At 51.6% G+C, this 23,384-nt stretch overlaps 1 protein-coding gene across 9 annotated transcripts in view; it reads right to left on the bottom strand.

Annotated features, from left to right (window-relative positions):
* The window catches only part of AGAP1 (ArfGAP with GTPase domain, ankyrin repeat and PH domain 1), a 553,979-nt gene that overhangs the window by 77,211 nt on the left and 453,384 nt on the right, over positions 1-23,384 (bottom strand). For all 9 annotated transcript variants that reach the window (XR_007149568.1, XM_047846407.1, XM_047846411.1 and 6 more), the window contains 2 exons: positions 4,148-4,302; positions 157-247 (listed from right to left, as the gene is read on the bottom strand). Coding sequence is in view for 8 of the 9 variants with exons in the window: in XM_047846407.1 (XP_047702363.1) it covers positions 157-247; positions 4,148-4,302 (246 nt within the window). In the remaining variant the exon portion in view is untranslated. The remainder of the gene's footprint in view (positions 1-156; positions 248-4,147; positions 4,303-23,384) is intronic.

The raw sequence follows: 23,384 nt of genomic DNA, 5'->3' as shown, positions 1-23,384 counted from the left end.
CAAGCGAGAATGTGTCAATTCCTTAAAAGCCCTTATCTGACACAATAACCCTCACACGGGAAACGACAGAAGCGGGGTTGCTGTGACGGGGGCTTTGCCGGACCATCCCGCCGCCCTCTGCCGGCCCCCGAGCCCCCCGCCCCGGCCCACACTTACTCTGGGTCTCGCAGTCCACACAGTGGGAGTTCCCTCGGATGTTTCGTATCGACTGCAAGGCCATGGCCTCACTCTGGCTCGTCAGTCGGGACTGCGCATGGAGGAAGACACACAAATGCAAGAGGTAAGAACCCGGGACACGTTTCCACGTCCGCTGGAGACGTCGGGGAAAAACCAAACCGTCTGTCAGCAGATACAGGATGAGGACCACATCGAGCCGTCCCTTCCTCTCCCGAGGTCTCTGGGCAAAAAGCGTAACTGATGGAGAAGGCTTCCTGCACCGGGTCAAGACCTGGCAGATGAGAGGACTCCACCGGAAAGGGGGACGGAGGGAAGTTCTGGGTCATTCGAGAGTGGGCACAGACCAGCTGCCGCTGGTTAACATGCCCCGCCGGGTGCCTGCTTCCATAAAGGTGAGAGAATGAGAAGCCGCTTTACGAGCCGCGGATCGGGGCTCACAGTCAGCGCTGTGAGACACAGCCCGTGGCTCCTCACCGGGAAGCCACGTCCAAACCACACTTCGTCCCTTGGAGACTCCCCTTCCATATGGAGACTATCTTGGCTGCCACAGCAACTACGTCACCGATGCGGGTGGGGGCAGGGAGCGGCGTTTGTTTTTAAACAGATACGTAACTGTCTTCCCTCAACATGTTGAAAAAAATACAGAAGGGAGAAAGGAACGATATAAAATTTGTAAGTGTTGGTGTGATCATCCATACTTCGGTTTTATTAACATTCTGATATCTATTCTTCTAGCATGATCTGTACACACACACGTACTGATTGAAAAAGCCGGCATATATTGCTTTAGAACCTGCCCTTTATTTTTTTTTTTAACGTTTACTTTTCAGAGACTGAGAGAGACGGAGTGTGGGCAGGGGAGGGGCAGAGAGCGAGAGAGGGAGACGCCGAATCCGAAGCAGGCTCCAGGCTCCGAGCTGTCAACACAGAGCCCGACGCGGGGCTCAAACTCACGCACGAACCGCGAGATCGTGACCTGAGCCGAAGTCGGACGCTCGACCCACTGAGCCACCCACGTACCCCTAGATCTGCCTTTTAGCCTAATGACTGTCATTTCTCAATGCCACCACGCTGTCCTCCAATGTCATCATCTGAAGTTGTTATTCCACTTACAAGAACTTCTTTATGAAGTTTTCTTTGATGGACATTTCAGTGGCTTCCAATTTTTCTCCAGGGTAAACAGTGCTGTAAAGAACTTGCTTATTGCTAAAATTTGCCTGCTTTTGTCATTACTTACTAATGACAAATTTTTGGAAGCAGAGGTGCTCGGTGAAACAATATGTACTGTCTTTTCAAGCTGACTTTTGTTTGTTTGTTTGTTTTTTTAAGTAAACTCTACACTCAATGTGGATCTTGAACTCACGACTCTGAGATTAAGAGTTGCATGCTTGGGGCGCCTGGGTGGCTCAGTTAGATAAGCGTCTGACTTCGGCTCAGGTCATGATCTCACGTTTCATGGGTTCGAGCCCCACGTCAGGCTCTGTGCTAACAGCTTGGAGCCTGGATCCTGCTTCCGATTCTGTGTATCCCTCTCTCTCTCTCTCTCTCTCTCTCTCTCGTTCTCTGCCCCTCTCCCATTCATACTCTGTCTCTCTCAAAAATAAATAAACATTAAAAAAAAATTAAAAAAAGAGTTGCATGCTTTATGGACTGAGTCAGCCAGGCGCCCCAGGATATGTACTGTTTTTATTTTTTATTTTTTTAAATATGAAATTTATTGTCAAATTGGTTTCCATACAATACCCAGAGCTCATCCCAATAGGTGCCCTCCTCAATGCCCGTCACCTACCCCCCCCCCTCCCATCAACCCTCAGTTTCAGTTTTTAAGAGTCTCTTATGATTTGGTTCCCACCCTCTCTTTTTTTTTTTCCTTCCCCTCCTTTTTTTCTCCCTTCCCCTCCCCCATGGTGTTACGTACTGTTTTTAAAGGCTTATGGTGTGTAAGTTTAATTTGGGATAAACCCAAACAAATTTCAGAGGACACTTAAAATAAGCTTGATTTTCATGTCAGAATGCATAAGCTGAACCAACTCATGTCAACTGTTTGATGGGAAACGACTGAGTGCTCACTACCTAGCAACAGAAATTATAATTTATTCACGTCTACTATGTAATTAACACAATGCACTAGGATTTTAATCCCTTTGGTTAGACACCCAAGTATTCAAAGTGTATTTAACAATTTGCGTTGGCATCTGGACTATGTGTACATGTGGCTACCTGCATCCGTCTACCTGTCCGACTTCTGCAGTGTGTGTGTGTGTGTGTGTGTGTGTGTGTGTGTGTGTGTATGCCTATGCCCGCCCCCAACTCTGAGTTACCCACAGGCAGCTACAATTTCTCAAGAGTTCATTCTCAACTAGGTCTGCATTTTCCCTCCAGCTATTGGGAGGGAAATTGGACGGGATTTCCATGCTGCGCACTCTGACACTCAAACATCCAAGGTGAACAGGTGCGACCTCGTCCCCCCCCGTGCTCCATGGGTCTCCCCCCCCCCCCCCCCGGGAGACCGCTGCCCGGGTGCACACGGCTAGAAGAAAGGGACAGCATTTTAGGCTGGTGTCTGCGTCAGGCCCAGAAGTGACACCGTCTCTTCTCCCAAAGAGCTGGTAAGGGTCTGGCAAGTGTGTGAAATGGAAAAAAAGGCACCGGGAGATTCACTTCTTCCTGAATCTGGACGACGTAGGCTGGATTCAGAGCCTAACCTGAAATACTGTGATTGTGTACAAAGCCTGGGGATGCGTCTGTCTGTGCAGCCACGTGCTCTCTGCGCTCCGGTTTTGGAACTAGACTCCCATGCTTTGTGTGGGACGTGTGTCACCAACCCCCACCCTCGAGGAGATCCGGAAGCTTCCCCGCATTCGCCTCAGAAGTCCCCATCTGTGGATGTGACTCAGTAAAGCCAAGGGACTCGGAAAAGGAAAGGCGGTGATTCTCCCCACCTTGGGTAAAAAACATCTTTACAGAAGTGAAGCAAATCGCATTATAATAATAATGGCTGTGGCCTGGTTTACCCTGGTGAAAGAGGGTGATCAAGTAGGACATGCCACCTTTCTGAAAGACAGACTCCCTTCTCAATGACAAAGCTGAGCATAAATCATCGGCAGAAATTTCCTTAAATGGTTTCGAGTGAAACCGCAGGTGGGTGGCGATGCTCTGCCTCTGCCTCTCGGTTGCCGGTTGATCGTAGTTTGAACAACCAAAAGGCTCTTCAAGACTCTAAAATGTCCCAGAGAAGGGTTTGAAAGCATCCAGGCTACTAAACTCAGGAATCGGAGGGAAGCCCTCATGGGAAAGAGGAGTCCTCTCGGAGGAGTATCGCCGGAGGGATCTAGAAAATGCAGCTTAAATTTTGTTTGTCTTCTGGCTCAATGACTGCCAAGAATCCCGTCTGGGTTACCGCATAAAACACGTATCGGGCGTCATCAGCCAAGTCTAGGCGACGGACCCGGCGTCCTCGCCAAACTCCCCGGACGCTCACATACGTGCCTCTCCTCCTCCCGGACGCCCATCTGTAACGACTTGGGTCTTCCAGCTTGACATGGGTTTGAATTTGGCGCACTTGTGAGGGAACAGGTTAACGTTTTAAGTCTGCCCCTCTTTTCCCGAGCATGTTCTGCGTCAAACAAAATCAATGTGGCTGCGTGAGCCTAACTAAAAGATCCCATCGTGCACCACAAGGAGGTCAACGCTTTACATTTGGGATTCGCTGAGAGAGAGGAGGTTTAGAATGTGCTGCCGCACGGACGTGGCTGAGCGAGGACGCTAACACGCGACACATATCGACACAAAGTGGTTTTTTTTAATCTTTTCAATTATTCAGCTTGTGGCTCAGGAAGGATAACTGGGTCTTGCCCATCACACACATCACATGACGCTTCCCCTCCCTGGGGCATCACTCCAGGGCCTTCACTTCCCTTTAACGATCAGCGGCTCTTGATTTCGGGGGGCGGCATGCTAAGGGTCTTACCTTATTCTTGCTGCTCTCACAGGACTGTAAGCTGGCTAGGATCTGGCTCTCGATGGCCTGGACCCACGCATCTCGCTCTTCATAAGTGGTGGCTTCAAAGTGCCACGTCTGGCCAGTGAGGGACACGATGATAAACTCAAAGTTTTCTTCTTGTTCTGAAACACAGAGTGGTGGGGATGAAGACTTTAGCTTTCATGAGACCGCGGCCCCTCTGCCGGGCCTCGGCCATAAAAGCGCCTTTGGGTTCAATCGCGCCTGCATGGGGCCAGCAGCACACGCGGCGGAGATCTGAATCCGCCGACCTCCAAACACTCAAGGTTTGGTTCCTAAAGCCAGCGTGGGTTAGCTAGGGTTCAATCGATGCTCAGGGGATGAGGAAAAATGAAAACCAGTGAGTGATGTCAGCGTCTCTGTGCTGGGCACAGAGGAAGCGACTGCGGGAAAAATAACACTGCAGCTCGCTGCACCGTCGAGGTATCTGTGGGGCAAAAATTAAGTTAATACCCGCTAATGTCGGGGTACACTCTTGATTTCTCTTAGCGTCTGCGTGGAGATCCGCGGATACCGCAGCGGCAAACGGGGATGCCTGCGGGCTTCTGCTCTTTGACGGCACAAGAGTTGCTACAGCGGAATTTCGTCCTATCACCTCCCGGCTGGAGAGCGGGCGGGGCTCCGGGTGATGGGAGGCGACTTCACGGCTGCCGTGGGGCGACCGTCCGCTCGGAGAAGAGGGGGACCTGCCATGAAACCCTGCTGTAGCACCTGCCGCAGTGGGGTCCTTGGGACAGAGTCTCGACTCTTCCAAGGCTCACCTGTGTACCCTGAAGATGGAGGGAGAGGTCACCTACTCCATAGTGTCACCCACCGGCTAAGTGACGTGGGCCACTGAGGCTGACAGGGCCTGGGCCGTGGGAGACGCTCTGTTCTCTCACCCCCTCCCCTTGTTACTGCCACAGAGAGACCGCGTGACCAGTTACCAGCAGCCACGAAGAAATCTTGAGCACGAGTTACAGGCACAACACCTCATTTGGTTTGTGGTTTCCAGTCACCAAGCTCGTGAAGCTGCATGACAACTGCCCGGTGAGAAGGTGGTATTCGTGATGAGAACCACCTATGGCCTGTGCGGCAGACCGCGGTTTCGAGGACCGCTCTGCACGTGGTCACGTCTACGGCACCAGACCCCCCATCTCACACGCTCTCAGCTCCCCTAGCCCAGCTCCCGAGCAGCCCTCACAGCCCCTGACCTTTGCCCGGCTCCCTGCTGCCCGGGTCAGCCCGGCCTCCTCTGGGCTTCCCTCCCAGAGCCCTGCCTCCCCGGGAGGCCCTGAGCCTCGAGATAAGGGTGCCATTCCGCTCTGGAGAGCGATCGCAGCCTTCTCCAGCGACCCTTCCCTGCTTCCCTCTGTCTCAGGAGAGGAGCAGCCTCAGCCACTGAGGCGGAGAGACCCCTTCCGCCTGACCCCGTCGATGCCACCAACCCCTCTCCGGGGATTCTCAATGCACGGCCTGCTCTGGGGAACCAGTCCCCTAAATGACCACCACCTGCGTCGGAAACAGGGCCGTGCTGCTTCTATGCAAAATCTCGACACGTTCTGATGACTCACGGTATCGTGCTCTGAGTAAAGTCACCGCTGCTGCAGTTTTCGGATTCAGCCCGCTGGGGAGCTGGACCTCGCTCTGAACAGCACCCGAAGGTACGTCCATTGGCAAAACTTGCTGAAAGCCTGCTCCGATGAACGCACCCGGCCTTAGGGCACGTGAATGAGGTTCATCTGGCAAGAAGGCCCACGGCTTCCCCTAGCTTCTCAAAGGTCCGCCACAATCCTGGAGTCGCTAAAGGCTCGTGTGATGAGGGTGTGTGCCGGGGTGCGGGGCTGGGTGCAGGTCAGGACGGGCCCTGGCTGAAGCCCACCCCCCCCCCCCCCAAGCTGGGCTTCGCTTGGAGAAGACCCAGGAAAGCTTGGGGGAAGGAATGGGTGGGGATGTCCCAGGAAGGGGAAGGGGCGGGCCATGGGAACCCAACAGTGGAGCCTCAGGGGGTCCTCTGCTTGCTTGCAGGGTCCTTGAGCATCATCCCACGCTCCCTGACTCTCTCTGGCTCCTGAGCTCTGGAGAGCTAGTGATAAGAGTTCAGAAAGTGAGGGGGGCCGTCAGAAATTTTATTCCAATGTATTGTGCTCTGAGTCAGAGAACAGCCGACCCCCCTGTTTAGGCAGAAGTGGAAAACCGCACCTGCTGTGGGAAAGACAGGTGGGGCAGGAAGCCTCGGGGCGTCCGCAGGACCCCCGCCCCCGGTCACTCGCGGCCTTGTTGGGATTTTCATTTTCAAAACCAGCTGTGACTTTCCAACAGGTTTGTCCATGACCGACCCGCGAGCACACCTTGCGGTTATTGGCTGAGACCCTATATCCGTGGATTTTTAAACGTCCAGCGTTTTGATCCACACGGTTTTATGTCCCTAACGCTATAAATTACAATGTCTTCCACACTGAATTTTGTAATACAGAGCCCCAAATTCATGCATTTTATGCAAAACTTTCCCAGGGAACTGGTAGGCAAGGTAAGAAAGAACGAGCTAAGTCACCGCCGGGCCGTCAGGAACACGTGCTAATTCACGGGTGGACTGTGACAGCCGCTCATTAGATCTACTCAACAGGCTCACGCTTTTCTGAATATGTGAAATTCAAGTGCGTGACAGAAGTGCCCCCTGATCAGGATTTATTGGCTCTTTCAGTGAAAAAAAAAAAAAAAAAGACAACCATTAGCTTCCCAGTTAAATTTCTGCACAACTGGTCTGCCGTAAAGCTTTCTAGCCTGAATCACGGGCTACATCTTCTGGAACGAAGGGAGGGAACTGAGCTCGCCTTGGGGCTCAGTCACATGGCTGCCGGCTACCACGCAGGGGGCAAGGGTTCTGGCATGCAGGATACACGGTCCGGAGCCGGGAGGGCGGGCACACACACACTGATACAAAGCTGATGATTGACTACAAAGCAGTGGAAACAATGATGGGGGGTGGGGGTGGGGGAGGGATATGGTCTGTGACACAGGGACATCGACACTTCGTGTTTCATTCCAGTGAAGTAGTTGGCACTGAGCGTTTCCACTAATATGCTGGTCATACCCTATGTGAAGGCAGAACTTGCAAATTCAAGTGAAGTTTGGCTTTGCCCTATTTAACTACGTGAACAAGGCTCACCTGTGCAGGTGAGCTCTCCTCTCAGGCACAAATACATTTAAGCGTTCACAGGAACGTCGGAGTTCATTTCTTGCAAGTTTCCAAACGTACTGTCCCCACAGCATGTCCTCTGTGGCTTCTCAATCACCTTAACGGTCAACTCCAGCACCTGTCTTCTCTGTCTACTTATACCGGATACAAGTTTCCTTTTCTAGTACCTTCTAGGTCGCGAAATATTCCTGTCTGTACTTGCAGAAGAGTCTCTCCCCCTTGGGGCTATCCACAGATGCAACAGCCAACTTTGGGTCTCTGCACCCTTGAGGAGTTCAATCCCTTGTTGTGTGTCCTCTTCTAAGGGAGCCTGGTGGAAATTTGGCATCTCAGAGGTGACCCATAGGGCCTTTCTACCCTGAGATGCTATGGGAGGGATGCAGGACAGTTCTCAACTTTTTTGAAACAGTTCTGGGCAGCTGCCAAGAATCCGTGTTGAGGATTCCAAGGCTGGCTCCAGGCTCTTGGAGAACGAGTGCTACAATCAACTAGCAATGTCTGCCCTGGGGGAAGGAGGAATGGGTGGGTTCAGTACCGTCTTGCCATAGCTTTTTTATACTCAGCTAGTGTTTTCTTTATTTTTTTAAAGTTATTTGTAATGTTTATTTATTTTTGAGAGGAGAGGAAAGCAAGGGAGATGCAGAGAGAGAAGGAGGACAGAGGATCTGAAGTGGGTTCTGCACTGAGAGCAGTGAGCCCGATGTGGGGCTCGAACTCGCAAACCGTGAGATCATGACCTGAGCCGAAGTTAGAGGCTCAATCAGCGGAGCCACCCAGGCGCTCCGCTATCTTTTAAATCACAGCTTCTTCTTGCCTTCCCTGGCCCTTCTTCATGCGGCCAGGTGTGAATACATACCCTGGGCGTTTATTTCATGGCCGTGCCTCACCACTTCTCAGGGCTCCTTTCCTTCTAATGCTTAGACAGTCACTTCTAACTTATGTGGACAATTCTCAGGTCTGTATCTCTGACCCCCAAATCCAATCACTTAGGGATTTTAAAAAATGCCTACAGATACTCTTTAGATACTTTGGCCTCGCATCAAATTAACATGCATGGAAACACATCTGCTGTCGTCTCCGAAGGCTCCTTTTTGGTTTTCACGATTTCTGTTGATGCTTACAACGCCATTTCTAGTCATAAACCTTCAGACTCACCCAGATTCCATCCTCTCCCTCTTTCCACTGCTCCCTAACCAGCTCAACACTGCTTACGGAGGCCGGCTCCGTACCACTCTCCCCATCTCCTCCTTTCGGCCCTCACCTGACCACTTCACGAGTCGTGGCTCGGCCTGAACGGTCCCTCTGAGCTTATGCAACACACGCGTGCCGCACTCCTGACACCAGCAGGTGAGTCCTCCTGCATCGGCCTGGGCGTGGCTTCCACAGCCCACAGTGTGACCCCGCCCCTTCCCACCAAACCTTCCTATCATGCGGCAGACAGGTGTGCGGGGCTTTCCTAGGAAACACACGTGTTGTGGTGTCCATGGACGTGTAGGAAGGCATCATCTCTAAGCCCGTAGCCTACCCTGTCTCCCCCTCCCCAAATCACACCCATGGATTAATAAACCAGAACTGCGAGCACTGGGTTTTAAACGCCTGCAGGTGAATGCCCCCCCCCCCCCCCCCCCCCCCCCCCCCCCGCCAACAGCGATCCGGAAAGGAAGGGGATACGGGCTCAGGTCTGCAGAACCTCCTTGGCTCCTGGCACCTCCTCGGAGGGAAAGCATTCCACAAAGATCCCCCACGTGTGAACTCAGAACCCAAAACACCGAACACATGGGAGACGGGGGAGCGGATTTAGATCCGGAGGATTTCAGGTACAGAATTCAAAGTAATTATGCGTAAAATGTTTAAAGAAATGAAAACACGGGATCCTAAATTTTGAAAAAAAGGAGACCATGAAAACCGATGAGGCAGATCGTTAAAAAAAGGCAGACCTTTTGGAAATTCAAATTATAACGGTTAACGAAACAAGCCCACCAGGGATGGGGTGAAGAAGGAGCTGGTGGGGGGGGCGGTAAGTGCAGAGAGGAGAGACCTGGAGGGACTGGCTGAAACGGTAGACAAATGAGCAAGGACCCTGTGGGTCAGAAATGACGGGTGCGGGGAAGGTGCGACACACACATCTCACTGCCGGGCAAACGGTGGGAGCCGCGCAGGGCCGCGCGGGAAACGATCGGAGCTCTAGACACGGAAATGGCATCCACCCAGAAGGATCGCAGCAATGAAAACCACACCAAAAGCTTAGGAAACTGTGGAAAACCAAAGACAAAAAGAGGCCCTTAAGAACACAAAGCAGGAAAGGGTGGACTGCTCTTAAAAAAAACCAAACTGGCAGCCATATGATGACGGGCGTCTCAAGAGTGACAATCGAAGCTGCAAGACAGAGGAATAATGTCCTCAGAGTCCCGGGAGAAAATAATGTCGGTGTAGACTTGGGACCCAGGAGAACCTTCCATGAAGAAAAAGAATGCAATATATTTTATACAGGAAGAAAAACAAAAAAAAAAAAACAAAAATACCCCCCAAAAACCAGGGACGCCTGGGTGGCTCAGTCAGTTGAGCATCCCACTCTTGGTACTGGTGCAGGGCATGATCTCACGGTTGCGGGACCAAGCTGTGCATGGGGCTCCGCACTGACTGTGTGCAGCCTGCTTCAGATTCTCTCTCTCCCCCTCCTCTGTCCCTTCCTGTGTGCGTGTGCGCTCTCTAAATAAATAAATAAGTAAATAAATAAAACATTAAAAAAAAGAACTATGGAAAAAGCCTATTACCAACAGATCCTCGCTAAAGGAACTACTGAGATAAGCTTCAGAAGATTCTGGAAAGAAGGGGAGAGCTAGGGAAGGACTGGTGTACAGATGAATAGACAGATATGTCGATATGTGTAAGCAAAATCTGTGTCACAAACTACTTCTGACAATAACGTCTCCTTCAGGGAAAACGAAAGAACCAGAGATGTGCGAGTGGAGCCGACGTGTCCAAGGGCGGCACGTGCTTCCGCAGGGAGGCCAAGAACGGACGTAGGATTTGGGCAAGTGAGGCTCACATGATGGAACATGAGGGTCGACCTTGATGAGAAAAGCAGCAGAATGTGCACCTTCTGAATCAGAGCGGGGGAAACACTTAAATAAGAAAATAACTGTGACCGAAATCTTTTATCAAACTAGGAACTGTTTGTCCTTCTGTTGGACAGAGCACCTATCCGCACCCCACCGCGTCATCATTCTTCACGATGAAATGTTAGAAGAGTTCCTTTCACATCAGTTAAAGGGTGCCCAAGGTGGGGACGCCTGGGGGGCTCAGTCAGCTGAGCATCTGACTTCGGCTCAGATCATGATCTCATGGTTCATGTGTTCGAGCCCCGCGTCGGGCTCTGTGCTGACAGCTCGGAGCCTGGAGCCTGCTTCGGATTCTGTGTCTCCCTCTCTCTCTCTGTGCCTCCCCTGCTTGCAATCTGTCTCTCTCTCTCTCTCTCTCAAATATAAATGAACATTAAAAAAAAATTTAAAGGGTGATCAAGGCAAAGCAGCTCATCGTAACAGACTCTGTTCGACCCTGCGGGGCAATGCGGTAAGACAAGATAGAGAAATAGAAGATCTGAAGACTGGAAAGACACAAATTCATGGATTACAAGACTGTTTATGTAGGAAACCTCAACTAACTGACAAATTCTGAGACATAAGAACATAGAACATGGACAAGATACAAGACCAGTTTACAGAAATGCCACCAGCAAAAAAAAAAAAAAAAAAGAACAAGGATTAAAAAAAAAATATATATATATTTTTAACATTGATTCATTTTTGAGAGAGAGAGAGAGCACGAGCTGGAGAGGGACAGAGAGGGAGGGAGACCCAGAATCCGAAGCAGGCTCCAGGCTCTGAGCTGTTAGCACATTGCCTGATGCAGGGCCTGAACCCAGGCTGGTGGCATTTCTGTACCCTAAAACAGAGATCATATTTGCATATATCTGTTTATAAATACATTTCTTTCCATCTGTGAGGTAAGGAAGGAGAGATACGGAGAACAGCGGGAAACTCACCAAAAGCAACAATATAAAGGATCGCCTCGAACCTGCACACATTACACAGGTGGTGAGGAGCGGACCCCGTCCCGAGCTTTGAGGTGACGGGTCAGAGTGTGCAAGTGGCCGGGGTGGGTTTCACGCCTCGCCTCCTGGCAGCTGAGACCCTGGCGGGGCCTGCTGATGATAACGAAGCACCGATAAGCCTCAACGGAGCAAAGAGCAAATAAACGGATGCAGGACATCCCGGGAGCTGGGCCTGGCGGACACGCGCTCTTGGGGAAAGGCCGACGAACAGCCGGAAGAACCCTGGAGAGCACGAGGAACTTTCACGACCCAGTTCAGACCCAACCGTACCCACACTCAAAACCCCGATGCGTCTGAGACAGCGTGCTTTTTAGATGGGAAGGCCTGTCCGCCTCGAAAGGCACTCGCTTATAGAAATAACGAAGCCACGAACGGGGACGGGAGGCGGGGGCCACAGTAAGCGTCGTGACTGGTCACTGTGACGGTCTGTGAGTGTGCTGTTTTTAAGGCGTATGGGAGCATGCACAGAGGCCCCCTCCGTCACGGGGCAGGTGTGGACATCAGGACTCATCCCCGAGGCTATTCTGCAGCGACTGTTTCCGTTTTAAGCTGAACCCCGGGCCTAGAGTTGGCAGAAGACAGACGCTCGGGTCTTGCCCCTGTGGGCTCCAGCAAGGCTCCCGAGGGCTAAGCTGGTGGTGCCTCTGATGCTGGGCCCGGCCTCTGCCAGGTGGGCCGCCCGGAGGAGAGGGGTCCAGCTCACTGTGGACAAGGAGGGTGGAACCCCACGCTGTCTCAGGAAAGAGGCACCCCCAGCAGAGGAGCCACTCAGCCTTCTTGCAGATTCTGGGCCCTGGCGGGGAGATGTCTTTCTCAGAAGCTGGGTAGCTGGGATGCCTCGTTCCCTGAATAAGGGATTGAAACCTGGGCACGCGGTCTACTACTTGCGGTCCACACCCGCCACCCGCCGCAGGCGCCCAGCTTATGCTTACAGCACCCCGCGTTTCCCCAGATATTACTGTCTTTACGTGTTTCTTTCTTTTTTTTTTTTTTTGAGGGAGAGCAATATGTTAATACTCACAGATATAGTTAGAATTTCAGAACTGAATTATATCTACTGTATGGCTTTTCTCTGCCTCCCAAGATTAAAAAAAAAAAAAGAACAAGGATTAGAGAGCAATTGCATTTAAAAAAAAATATGTTTTAACATTGATTCATTTTTGAAAGAGAGTAGAGACAGAGAGAGAGAGAGAAAGAAAGTGTGAGCTGGGGAGGGACAGAGAGAGGGAGACACAGAATCCAAAGGAGGCTCCAGGCTCTGAGCTGTCAGCACAGAGCCCGACGCAGGGCATGAACCCACGAACTGTGAGATCATGACCTGAGCTGAAGTCGGATGCTTAACCGACTCACCCACCCAGGCGCCCCTGAAGAGCAACTGCATTTTTCAATCATGTTACATATAATTTCCAAGAAGGGATACTTTTGTTTCTTTGTAATGAATCTACTTCATGGAATGATAAATATAAAAAAACAATCCTGTTGGGCTCTAATTCTGTGTCAGGAAAATAGCTGAGACCTTATTGGCATTATTTCATTACATTTAATTCTTCTCTCTTTAAAGTGGGCAGCAGTGATCTTTGTTTCTTAATAACCGATATTTATTTACCTTTGAGAGAGAGAGAGAGAGAGAGAGAGAGAGAGCGAGCAAGCAGGTGAGGGGGAAGGGCAGAGAGAGAGGGAGACAGAATCCGAAGCAGGCTCCAGGCTCCAAGCTGTCAGCACAGAGCCCGATGAGGGGCTCAAACCCACAAACCATGAGATCATGACCTCAGCTGAAGTCAGACACTTAACCAACTGAGCCACCCAGGTGCCCCTTAATAACCAACATATAAAGGAAAGGAACTCTCATGAGGTGTCCAGTGGGAGAGAGAAGGGGGTCCCCACTTCCCACTGCCTTTTTCTGCTGCCGATGTCAGAAAGTCAAGATGGTGTGTCTTTTACTTTTTTCTAATTTATTGAGGGAGAGAGAGAGCGTATGAGTCCGGGGGAGGGGGAGAGAATCTCAAGCAGGCTCTATGCTCAGCGCAGAGCCCCAAGGGGGGCTCGATCCCACAAACTAGGAGATCAGGACCTGAGCTGAAATTAAGAGTTGGAAGCTCAACTGAGCGAGCTCCCCAGGCACCCCAAGGTAGTGGGTCTTTGGAAAGGCGTTTCCCAGAAATCTCTACCCAGCTTGTCACTAGTGACGACTCTGAACCTGGTCCTGTCTGGAAAAGGTCGAGGGACAGGATGATCGGCTGGCAGAAGGCATCTCATCTGCCCTGCTGTGGTCACAGCTCCCGTGACATGAGGTCCTGATGTGACAGTCATAAGCCGGGGACTGTCCAGCTGACATCTTTGGTGATCAGTCAGCACGGGGAGGAGGGACAGTCCCATCTATGCCAGGACGATCCGAGCACGTGGTGCTCTTGGCTGCTCTTCTCTGATCTAGTAGGGGTCACGTGTGCCACGTTTCCTTCTTCAAGTTTCCGTAGCTGGGTTGGGGCCACAGAGCACCTTCCTCTCTAACCTGGGACTTGGTAAGACGCGCCCTGCGGGTACAGGAGCGTTTGTGCCTCCACGCCAAGGAAAACCTCTGGGACTGAAGCCCCTGCCCGCGAAAGGTGAGAAGGCCGCTGTCCAGCAGTGAGAAGAATGAAAGTGCCCAATATGCTCCCGGTTCTGGGGTGCAGGGGCCCCCGGAGCCAGCTGGAGTTGGCGTGAGCCTGCCTGCTTCCTTTCTTGGCCTAAGCTCCTTTAAATTGGATTTCTGTCGCTTCCAAAGCAAGTCCTGACTAATCCAGGGGAGAAAAGGCCTCGCTCTGGTGGGAGGCACCGACCTGCTCACCGGCCATCCTGATAGGTCAATGCCTGGTCAATCTCTGGACTTGGTCCTCGCTCATGGCAAGCGACTATTTGCACCGATTTAAGTAAACAGCCGATTTCTGGGCCCCCACATTCTCCCTTCTTCTGTAGGGACAAACACTAATACGTTCCTCCTCACGTTCAGAAAAGAATTTCTACCAGATGATACCGGCTTATTCAGGTCGCCGCCGGGCCAGAAGGATTCCATCACATCGTGAAGTGACGACGGTGACATTTTAGTTTTATGCATACCAAGAATAACCGGCAGGTGTGAGGCCAGTCAGGGAGACAGACTGGACATTACTCTCCCCTGCCACCCTCATTTAAAATGTGCAGAGTGGGCACTTGGACCGTCGGAAGGGACCGTTGCCGGTTTTCCATTCGAGTGGTTTCATTTCGCTAATACAAACCGCCTGTTTGTGACAATTATGGCGGCTCACACTTAATTCATCCTGCAAAAACAGAACTCAGGTTGCAAGGAGTCTGGAGGGCACGGACATTACGAGCGTGTTTTCTTGGTCTCAGATGCACAACGTCATCAGCAGAATCCAATCCCCGGCCCCTCGACAAGGACAAATCAGAGCGCCACCCACACCCCGAAGCCCTTGATGAAGAACTGTGTTGTCTCACGGCATGGCATTCCGGGGCTGAGCTGTTGAATAAAGTTTTGTGATTGGGCTCGCAGGGATTTGAACAGTTTTCCGTGTTTAACAGTTAGCTGCGGAAAGGTCCACTATAATAGTATTTTAGCGCCATGAACCTGTCGAAATCAACCTGCCCAATTATTCCAAACGACATTAATAACACCGGATATTACACTAATTGCGTCCAGTTTCTATGCAGACGAGGCCCCGTGGGGCTAATTTTGCCTCCTTAGGGGCAAGCAAGTCAGCCAGCAGACCGATTTCACAAGGAATCCCTCCTCGTTACACAAGTCTGGGCTGTCAAACTTTTTTTTTTTTTTAAAGGTTAATGGGCCAATCAGTCATCAATTATTTTTGCGGAGCCGGAGCAGACAAAGGGTTAAAAGGACTCAAAGCAGCTTCAACTGTGGTACATTTGGAAGCCGTTTGCAACAGGAGATGGCTGACGGGGGTGCATTTTGGGCGAGCGGGTCAAAGGGGAGGGGAGTCGGATGGATGCGCGCCTCTGTCCTCAGCAGTGGTTCCGAGAAACACAGCAGCCGCGCTGTTTTAAATGCAGAGGCCAAGGCGATCCGGACCCTTGTGCCCAACGGATGCACAACGGCTCAAATGTCTCTGAGATGCAGGGGTGAGGCGAGTGACGATATCGAGCAGATTTGTTCCTCTTCCGAATTTAGAAGGGCTCAGGTGTCTGCAGCTGTCTCACCGGCCAGGAGGGAAATCGGAGTCCATTTTCTGGGGAGCCCCTACAAACCTGGACCCCAGACCCCTGATGCTCGGCGGTATCCGGGAGGCCAAGCATCCTTCCTGACATAGTTAACAACGGACAGGATGAGAGTGTGTTATCTAAGCCGTGTGGTGAGGAGACGTCCGGCATAGAGGAGAGACACGTCCGCTTTCCAGAGGCGGCTGATACCAAGTCCGGGGTCCACAAAGCCCAGGGGCTTCCGGGCGGTCACCATTTAAGTGATCTGATGATAAAGTAGCCAAGACTTGTAGGGAGACAGCGGTCTTCTCCACTTCAGGCTTCCGTTGTTGGAGAATTAGGACTTTTGTCTTAGGGTATGCCGCAGCACCCCGATTCATGTGTTCATAGCGACTTTACTGTCTGGCCAAGTCATTTTTCCTCACTATCAAGCGAGTATAGCCATGGGTCTCCCCCACTTTCTGCCCGAAACTCCACGCTGTCTTTTCTTCAAGTCCTACCGATTTTGGGGCCCTCTCTGGGAACACGCTTCCCTCTACCGCCCTTCCTGCTCTGCTCCCCTCGGACTGGGAGCGGCCAGCTGCCCACCCCCTGCCCCCCCACTCTGATCTCAGCGTCAACCGGGAGGGAGGCATTAGGTTGGAGTAGGATGACGAAGACGTGCTGTCCCTCCCTTTCTTTTGCCAGAAGAGACATCCACAACTTCCCAAACCCCCGACACAGCCTCAGAATCCTTCCCAACGCAATTCCCCATGCCGCCATTATCAATTTGTTGATGTTGGAAACAGAGAGGGGACGCATTTGCCATTCGGCCCCCCTCTCTGGGCCTACCACGATCTCCGCGCTACGAGATCATTCAAGGTTATGTGGTACACAGCCCCAGGCTTTTATGCTAATTTTTGAACCATACATGTGGTAAAATACTACAATATTTCTGCTTCCAAAGCATATATTAAATAGGCATGTGGTTTAGATATTTTACTCGATTATGAAAACCACACGTTTAAGGTTTCAGTCCAAACCCACCATGATATAAAAAGTCAGTTTTTATTTATTTTCAATATTTCTCCCATTTTCGTAGGACAAGATAAATGTGGAAGAAAGCCTAAAGACTATGGTCCAGGACTGTGAAGAATTGAGACCCATGGCAACAGAATAATACATAAGAAAACACTCCCTCCTCCCGCTTGAGGAGTTGATTTTGAGCAGAAAGGGGAACGAAAAAAAAACCAACCCATGATTTCTGGTCATTATGAACACATGAGGTTCATGGTTCTCAGGTAAATATTTCTGCAAGCTCTGAATTTGGTAAATATCTTTGTTTAGCCCAGAGTCCCACAGAGGTTTTGTACAGTGGCTTAAATTAGGACAAGAACGGAATTAATTCTGGGGATAAGTGAGCCCCCAGAGGGAGGTCACAAAGTTAGGGATGTTTACCGCTGTTGTCACAGGAAGATTCTCGTGAAACACAAAGGAGGTTTCTGTTTTCCAAACACATTAGAGAGAGCTGGGAGGGCAGTCTGAGAGCCAGGCACCGCGAAACTCTATTCTATTAGCTTTGGCTTCCCGAACTGTGGGACACGAGGCATTTCTGAAATTAAGGAGGGTATCTAAAACAGAGCTCCTGAAAAAAATAAACGGCCTGATCCAAAACCGACAACACTTCAGGAGGGGGAGGAAGGTTGTGTTAACATTTTCCTGGTGCTTGCTCACGGTCCAGGCACTATAGGAAAGCTAAAGGTCCAAGCTCTTGGTTTAGAGAGAGAAGGAAAACCCAGAGGTACCTGCTGTAATTTATCTGGTCCCTAAGCAGTGCTCTACAGTTACCATTTGTCACTCATTCCAACTTACATCCATCACTTCCCAGGGTCCCCGATCTCCTGGTGGAAGGACTGTGTGGGCTCTGCCGTGCTGGGCGGCTCGTGCGCTGCCCGTGTGGGGTGCCCCCCTCCCAGCCCCCCAGCTACTGCTCACCACGGGGATGGCCAACAGTACTGTCATTCTTTTAGAAGTTGAGGGCTGGAAAAACAAGCAACCTCGCTTCTCTCCCCCAAAAGTCAATTCTGGAGATATTTCCCATGGAAGGGTTTCCCAAATCTTAATTTATCTGGATGAGTTCTTAACCTGGGCCGCTCACCATTGGCCAGTGCCTGCTTTGGCCGATTCTGCCTTCCACTAATACATTCAACAGGCCTAAAAAAATGGTCCTCTGGATCCTCTCCACGGGCTGTGTTCTTGGAGTTATTTTCCTATGAAGTAAGTCTTTATGACAATTTAACGGCGAGCCCTGTGGTCACCCTGACCAGGGGCCCAAGCTCTGTGGCGAGAGATTTGTGGGCGTCTGTCTTCTTCGATTACCCCTCGAGGCAGGCTTTGGGTCTTCATTTTGGAGAAAGAAAGCCAGGCGGGGGCAGGACAGCCGGAATCGGCCAGGCACGGCTGTTCCCGATGCCAAATTCCTGCGTCTGATGGTTCCCTTGACGAGGACAGTGATGGAACTGGGAAGGGGTAGCTTTAAAAGTCTGGAAAAAAAGAGGCTCTTACACTTTCAGGGCAACACCTCTTGCTGAACCTCTGCTCCTCGCCATGTGAACGTTTTCTCAAGCTCCGAGTTTTCTGTGAATGAGAGAATCTGAGGTACTCTGGACACGAGACAAGGACTGGCAGGGGCGCGCGGGGACCCTGGATGTGTTGACGTGCCGACTCCTCGCCACGCCTGCGTAGGGGCCATCGTCCCCCCAGTGTGCAGATGGGGGGACCGAGGAACAGTGGGGACTCCAGAACTGGACGCAGACCTTCTGGCTCAAGGGTCTGGGCTCACAAGCACTGCCCACGCTGCTGCTCACAAACACGAGGTCTGCAAAATTTCTGACCAAGGATCTGGAGTGACTTATAGCGAAGAGACCTGAGTGTAGATGGCAGCCTCGGGCGGTGGGGCCCTGGGGCCGGGGCTGGGTCCAGACACCACAGGAGAAAACCGGTCACACCTGCTAAGGAGGAGCAGCCCTGTTTCCCTTGATGCAGTGAGGGGACGGCTGTCCACAGAGCATCGCGGCCCCAGCAGGGCGTCTACACCTCTCCGCTCAAGCCTACGTGTGCTCCGTGCTTGTGGCTGAGCCCACGTCCAGGGTTTGGGCTGCGGCTTCAACCCCAGTGCCCAGCCCAGTCTCCACCTGCCAAGGTGCTTTCCAGGGGCACGGGACCGCTCTTCCCCATGCCTCAGTTTCTCCTGTAAAATGTGGAGGATATGGCCTCCCTCGGGGGTGGCTGGGAGTCACGGGGTGGGTGCCAGGAAGCCGTTCAGAGCTGTGTTCAGTTGTGGCTCCTGTTGAATCCCGTGGACGGTGAAGCTGCTCCTGAACCCCTCCACTGCACGGAGCTTTGCTCTCTACGGACCCCCAGGGCGCCCAGGGCCTCCTTTGGAACTTCTTTTCCCTCCCTGCGTGCCAGGGTCTTCGCCCAACCTCCCGACCTGACGGTAAGCCCTTCCGTTGTCCCCCTGCCCAGGACCCACCCAGGCAGGGACCTGAGACCCCAGCAAGCCTGTCACGCCCTCAGGTGTGAGTCGTAAACATATGCCTGTCATCTATTTGCCTCAAACTGAATGGGGCAGAAGCCTTGGCGCTGGGACCGGGGACACTGGGTGGTGAGGTCTGCTCATGTGAGTGGGGACTGTCCCCACCATCCGGTGCAGGAGGGGCCCGGACACAGGTCCAACGCGATCAGCTGTGCCGGTCTCCGAAAAGCTTGGGCTTCTCCACGTGGAGCCTGTTTGCGATCACAGTGCCTGGGACCCCTCGGTCCCTCCATTTGGCCCACTGAGGCGCGGGGAGGCAGTCCAAACAGGGCTCACAGGCCTGTCTCTGGGGCAAGTTCCAGATCCACGGAAATGCACCCAAGACAAGGCTGAATTGGGACTTCAGGCTAAAACTGAACCTGGCTGGGACTTGGGTGAGAGCATCATCTGTGGCCTGAGGTGGCTTTCTCAGCTCACAAAATGCGTGTGGGCCTCGCACCCCAAGAAATACCCTTGCTCCCCAACACATCTCGCCTTTGCCCATTAATGCTTCATCACGTGTCCCGGAACAGTCTCTCTGTTCCCTCTGTTCATCCCACAGGGATGACAATCACACCTGTCTCCAGGTGTGCAGGGAAGCTGATGCCTGAAGGCAGCGCCTGGGTTCCGTGTGGCCCCTGCTCTGGGGGACCCGCTGCCCACAATGCAACAGGCCTTCCTTCCACGTCTCCCAGACGCAGCGTCCACCTTCTGCCCAGTTCTCTCTGTTCTTCCTCGGAAAGACGCGGACCACGGAGGCGAACGCTCCCACGTCTGCCCTCAGCCGCCTGGCGTGGAGGTGTTTTCCCTCTGGGCTCGGAGGCAGCGACGAACCGGGGCATCCGATCACCGACACACCTTCCATCTCCATTTCGCCAACCTCTGAGATGGCAAAACTCAAGCTCATTCTCGTTGAAAGAACTTAAGTCTCACCAACCCTGGCAAAGAGTTGAGTTTTTGTAAAGTAACAGAGATGTAAAACGTAGTCCAACATCAAAGATCAAGTTTCCATCTCGGTTTCGGAGATAATGAGCCCAAACGGACAGAAAAGAGGAGGAGAGAGCACACTTTTGTCTGTTGTCTAACCTCGTTGTCTGGGTGTTTCCCTCACTAGCTCTGGGTGGTCCGTGTTGGTCCACTCCTGACGTCTGTGCACCGCCCCTCCACGAGGATCCACGTCCCGGAGCTGAGCTATCCGGATGCACACTCTGCCTCCGGGATTCCAATGTCCCATCTCCGATGTGGTACCTACCGGCAGGGTGGCACGTACAGGAGCTGAAATCATGCAGCCCAGGTGTGGGAAAAGAGTGGACGCAGGAGGAAAAGGGCTTTGGAGAGAGGTCACGGGGTTCAAGCCCGGTCCTGCCCATCTCTCACCAGCCTGAAGCTCCAGGCAGCCTGAGCTGCACTCTGGGTCTGGAAAGGGGGGGGGGGGTGCAGACGCCCCTGCCCTGGGTCGCACGGAGGGCCGCTCATAGGAGTGGATGTGCTCCTGGGATGGTGCCTGGTTCACGGTGCGTGCCCTCCCCTAAACTCCCGAAACTCAGCTTCTAACTCTCTCCCCAGGAAACTTGGGCATCAACTGCACTTCGGGTGTCCGGAGGCACCTCTGTGTATATCACGCAAGGGACCCCTTCAAAAAATACTCCACCTGGGGATGGGGACATTTAATGGAATGCTCAAGACCTCAGGTGACCACACAACGTGGAATGCTCAGGGAACGAATTTTCATCAAAGATCGTTTTACAGACATGATGATGTCACACGGCAAGACTGGAAATCAGAAGGGCGTCCTGATAATTCATATAACTACACGAATTTGGTAACATGCAGTTAAAAGTGGTATGAAATGAGACTGTGCATACAGAATGGATCTGAGACCCAAAGTCAATGAAGAAAGACCATGCCGCTCAATTAGAGATTCACACGTGTAACTCGACACTGAACAGAAGCGAGAGAAAACGGGACACACCGTAGGCTCTGTGGTCGTTATTTACTCCGATATGCCCAGGACTGCCTGCCTTTAGTACCTGTTGGCAACCGACTGTGGGACCCCGAGATGCAGCCTTATCTGGCATTTACAGATTTCAGGGAGCAGCGTGTGCGTCACTGTCCCTCCCCAGCCAGGAGCACTGGGCGGGGCAGACACCGCAGATTACCTGATTGGTCAAGGTGAGAAGCTCCCACTTCTGCACATCGTACGTGACACCTGTCACACCTGTTGGCCAGTCTCCAGGAAGGCCCGTCAGCAAGTCCCAGGGGAACTGTCTGTCTGCCTCCTTACTGTCCCCCAGCTTTGTATACAACCACACGTGAAACCAGACGTCACCTTTTTTTTTTTTTTTTTAAGGCTGGAAGTCAATAAACAAATTTGTTGTGACAAATGCGTGCACACACAAGAGGAAAACATATTTGAAAAGGACACAGGGAGAAGAAATGATATGCGGCCTAAGTTGAAAAACTGACACTCAAGAGTAGGGACGGAGTACATGTAACACCCTTTAAAACACAACAAAACATGAGGCTGCGTGTGAGTGTTCTTAACATTCTATTATTTTTCTCTCTCATTTTGTCTTTCTGGAATGAATGCTTTGAAAGAAGATACCAAGGGGGTCAAGCTCCATTGGTACCTTCACAGACGACAACGTCCCCTTGAGGAATGAAAAAAATTATGATTAAAAAATAGGCCTTTAACAAGCCATCGTGAAAATGTAGTTTTGTTTTCCAGATTCTTTTTTTTTTTTTTTCCTGGCTGAGAAGAGGCCTTTCAGCAGCAAGACAGGAGTAATTGTGGAAGGAAGGAAAAGAGGATGGTGATATAAATCAGCAAAGGTTAATGATCAGGATGTGAAGAGAGGGACTTGTTTACAGAAATAGCGTGCAATTTAAAATTTACAAGAGATTTAATGCCACTGCTTGGCAATCGCTAAAATCAACAGCCCAGAAAACAGTGACATTAAGAAAAATATTACAGTTATAATCATCCCCAAATAAGTCAATTAGTGTTAGGGCACGAGCTGGCGATTACTTGACCCATTTGGCTTGCGCTTAAGTGAAAAAAAATGTCCCCCTATTATACCAAGATCGCTGGATTGTGACCTATTTTGCATCGTGCTCATTGTATACCAGCCTCCCTTACAAACTCACGTGGGCTGACGCTGGTTTTCCTTTGCCTGGCAACAAAATAATTCTGACCCTTGACATTTGCAATCATAAAAAAAAAAAAAAAAAAGAGGCAATTTATAATTGTGTTGTTCCAATGAAGGTGGGAAAAATTCAATCTGCTATTATACAAAAGCAGGGGCGGCTGTCTTCGGTGGAAAAAGCAACGCAAGTCAATTTGTGAACTTTGGCACCAGACGACCTTTAGAAACACAACAATATACTGAATTTACAAGCAACAGCAGCCCCATGCAAATGACCCGGGTCTGGCCGCCTCTGGATTAGAGCTGCACACGGCATTATGGAGTATGCGTCCACAAAACAAATTAAGACTGTTACTTAAATGTCACGGCACACTATTGTGTTTGGCTACAGATCATTACACCTGATACTAACACTTTTAAAAACTGTAATAACTCGGGAAATATTACATCGAGTGCCCGCATGTATAAAGGGAAAGAAAAAAAGAGGAGAAAATAGGTTTCTGAAGTAATTTAAACATCACTACTCTAGGACTGAAGCGAAAGGTCAAAATTTAAGTAAGCTGAAAAGTAACATGAATGGCAAAATCAAGCACACGGACGGGCGATGGAGACGGCGGGGATGAGTCTGCAGACACAATGAGGGGCATGCGGCTCCACGCGGGCGCGAGGGCGGGGGGCGCGGCGTTACCTTCGGTGTTGGTGCCGCTGCTGCTGTATATATTTCGCAGGCTACCAACACGGTTTAGTTTCCATGCCTTGCGCTTGGCTGCATCCCGAGAGCAGAGAAGGGGGCGGGGGGAAAGAGAGAAAACAAAAAGGAAAATAAAACAAATGAAAAGGGGAGAAATGTCAAAGCAGCTCGTGACGTCACCTCCGAGCCAGCGGTTCCTGGGAGGCAGGTGTGCACCGGGGTGGGGGGGGGGGTGGAGGGGAGGGAGACCTGCACCCCCCCACCCCCGGCACCCCCCTTCCCCCCACTGCTCCTGGCACAGGGCGAT

The sequence above is a fragment of the Prionailurus viverrinus genome, unplaced genomic scaffold (genome assembly GCF_022837055.1).
Source record: "Prionailurus viverrinus isolate Anna unplaced genomic scaffold, UM_Priviv_1.0 scaffold_39, whole genome shotgun sequence".
Classification (NCBI taxonomy): domain Eukaryota; kingdom Metazoa; phylum Chordata; class Mammalia; order Carnivora; family Felidae; genus Prionailurus; species Prionailurus viverrinus.
Note: the sequence above shows the minus strand (reverse complement) of the source record. Positions and strands in the feature narration are given on the sequence as shown.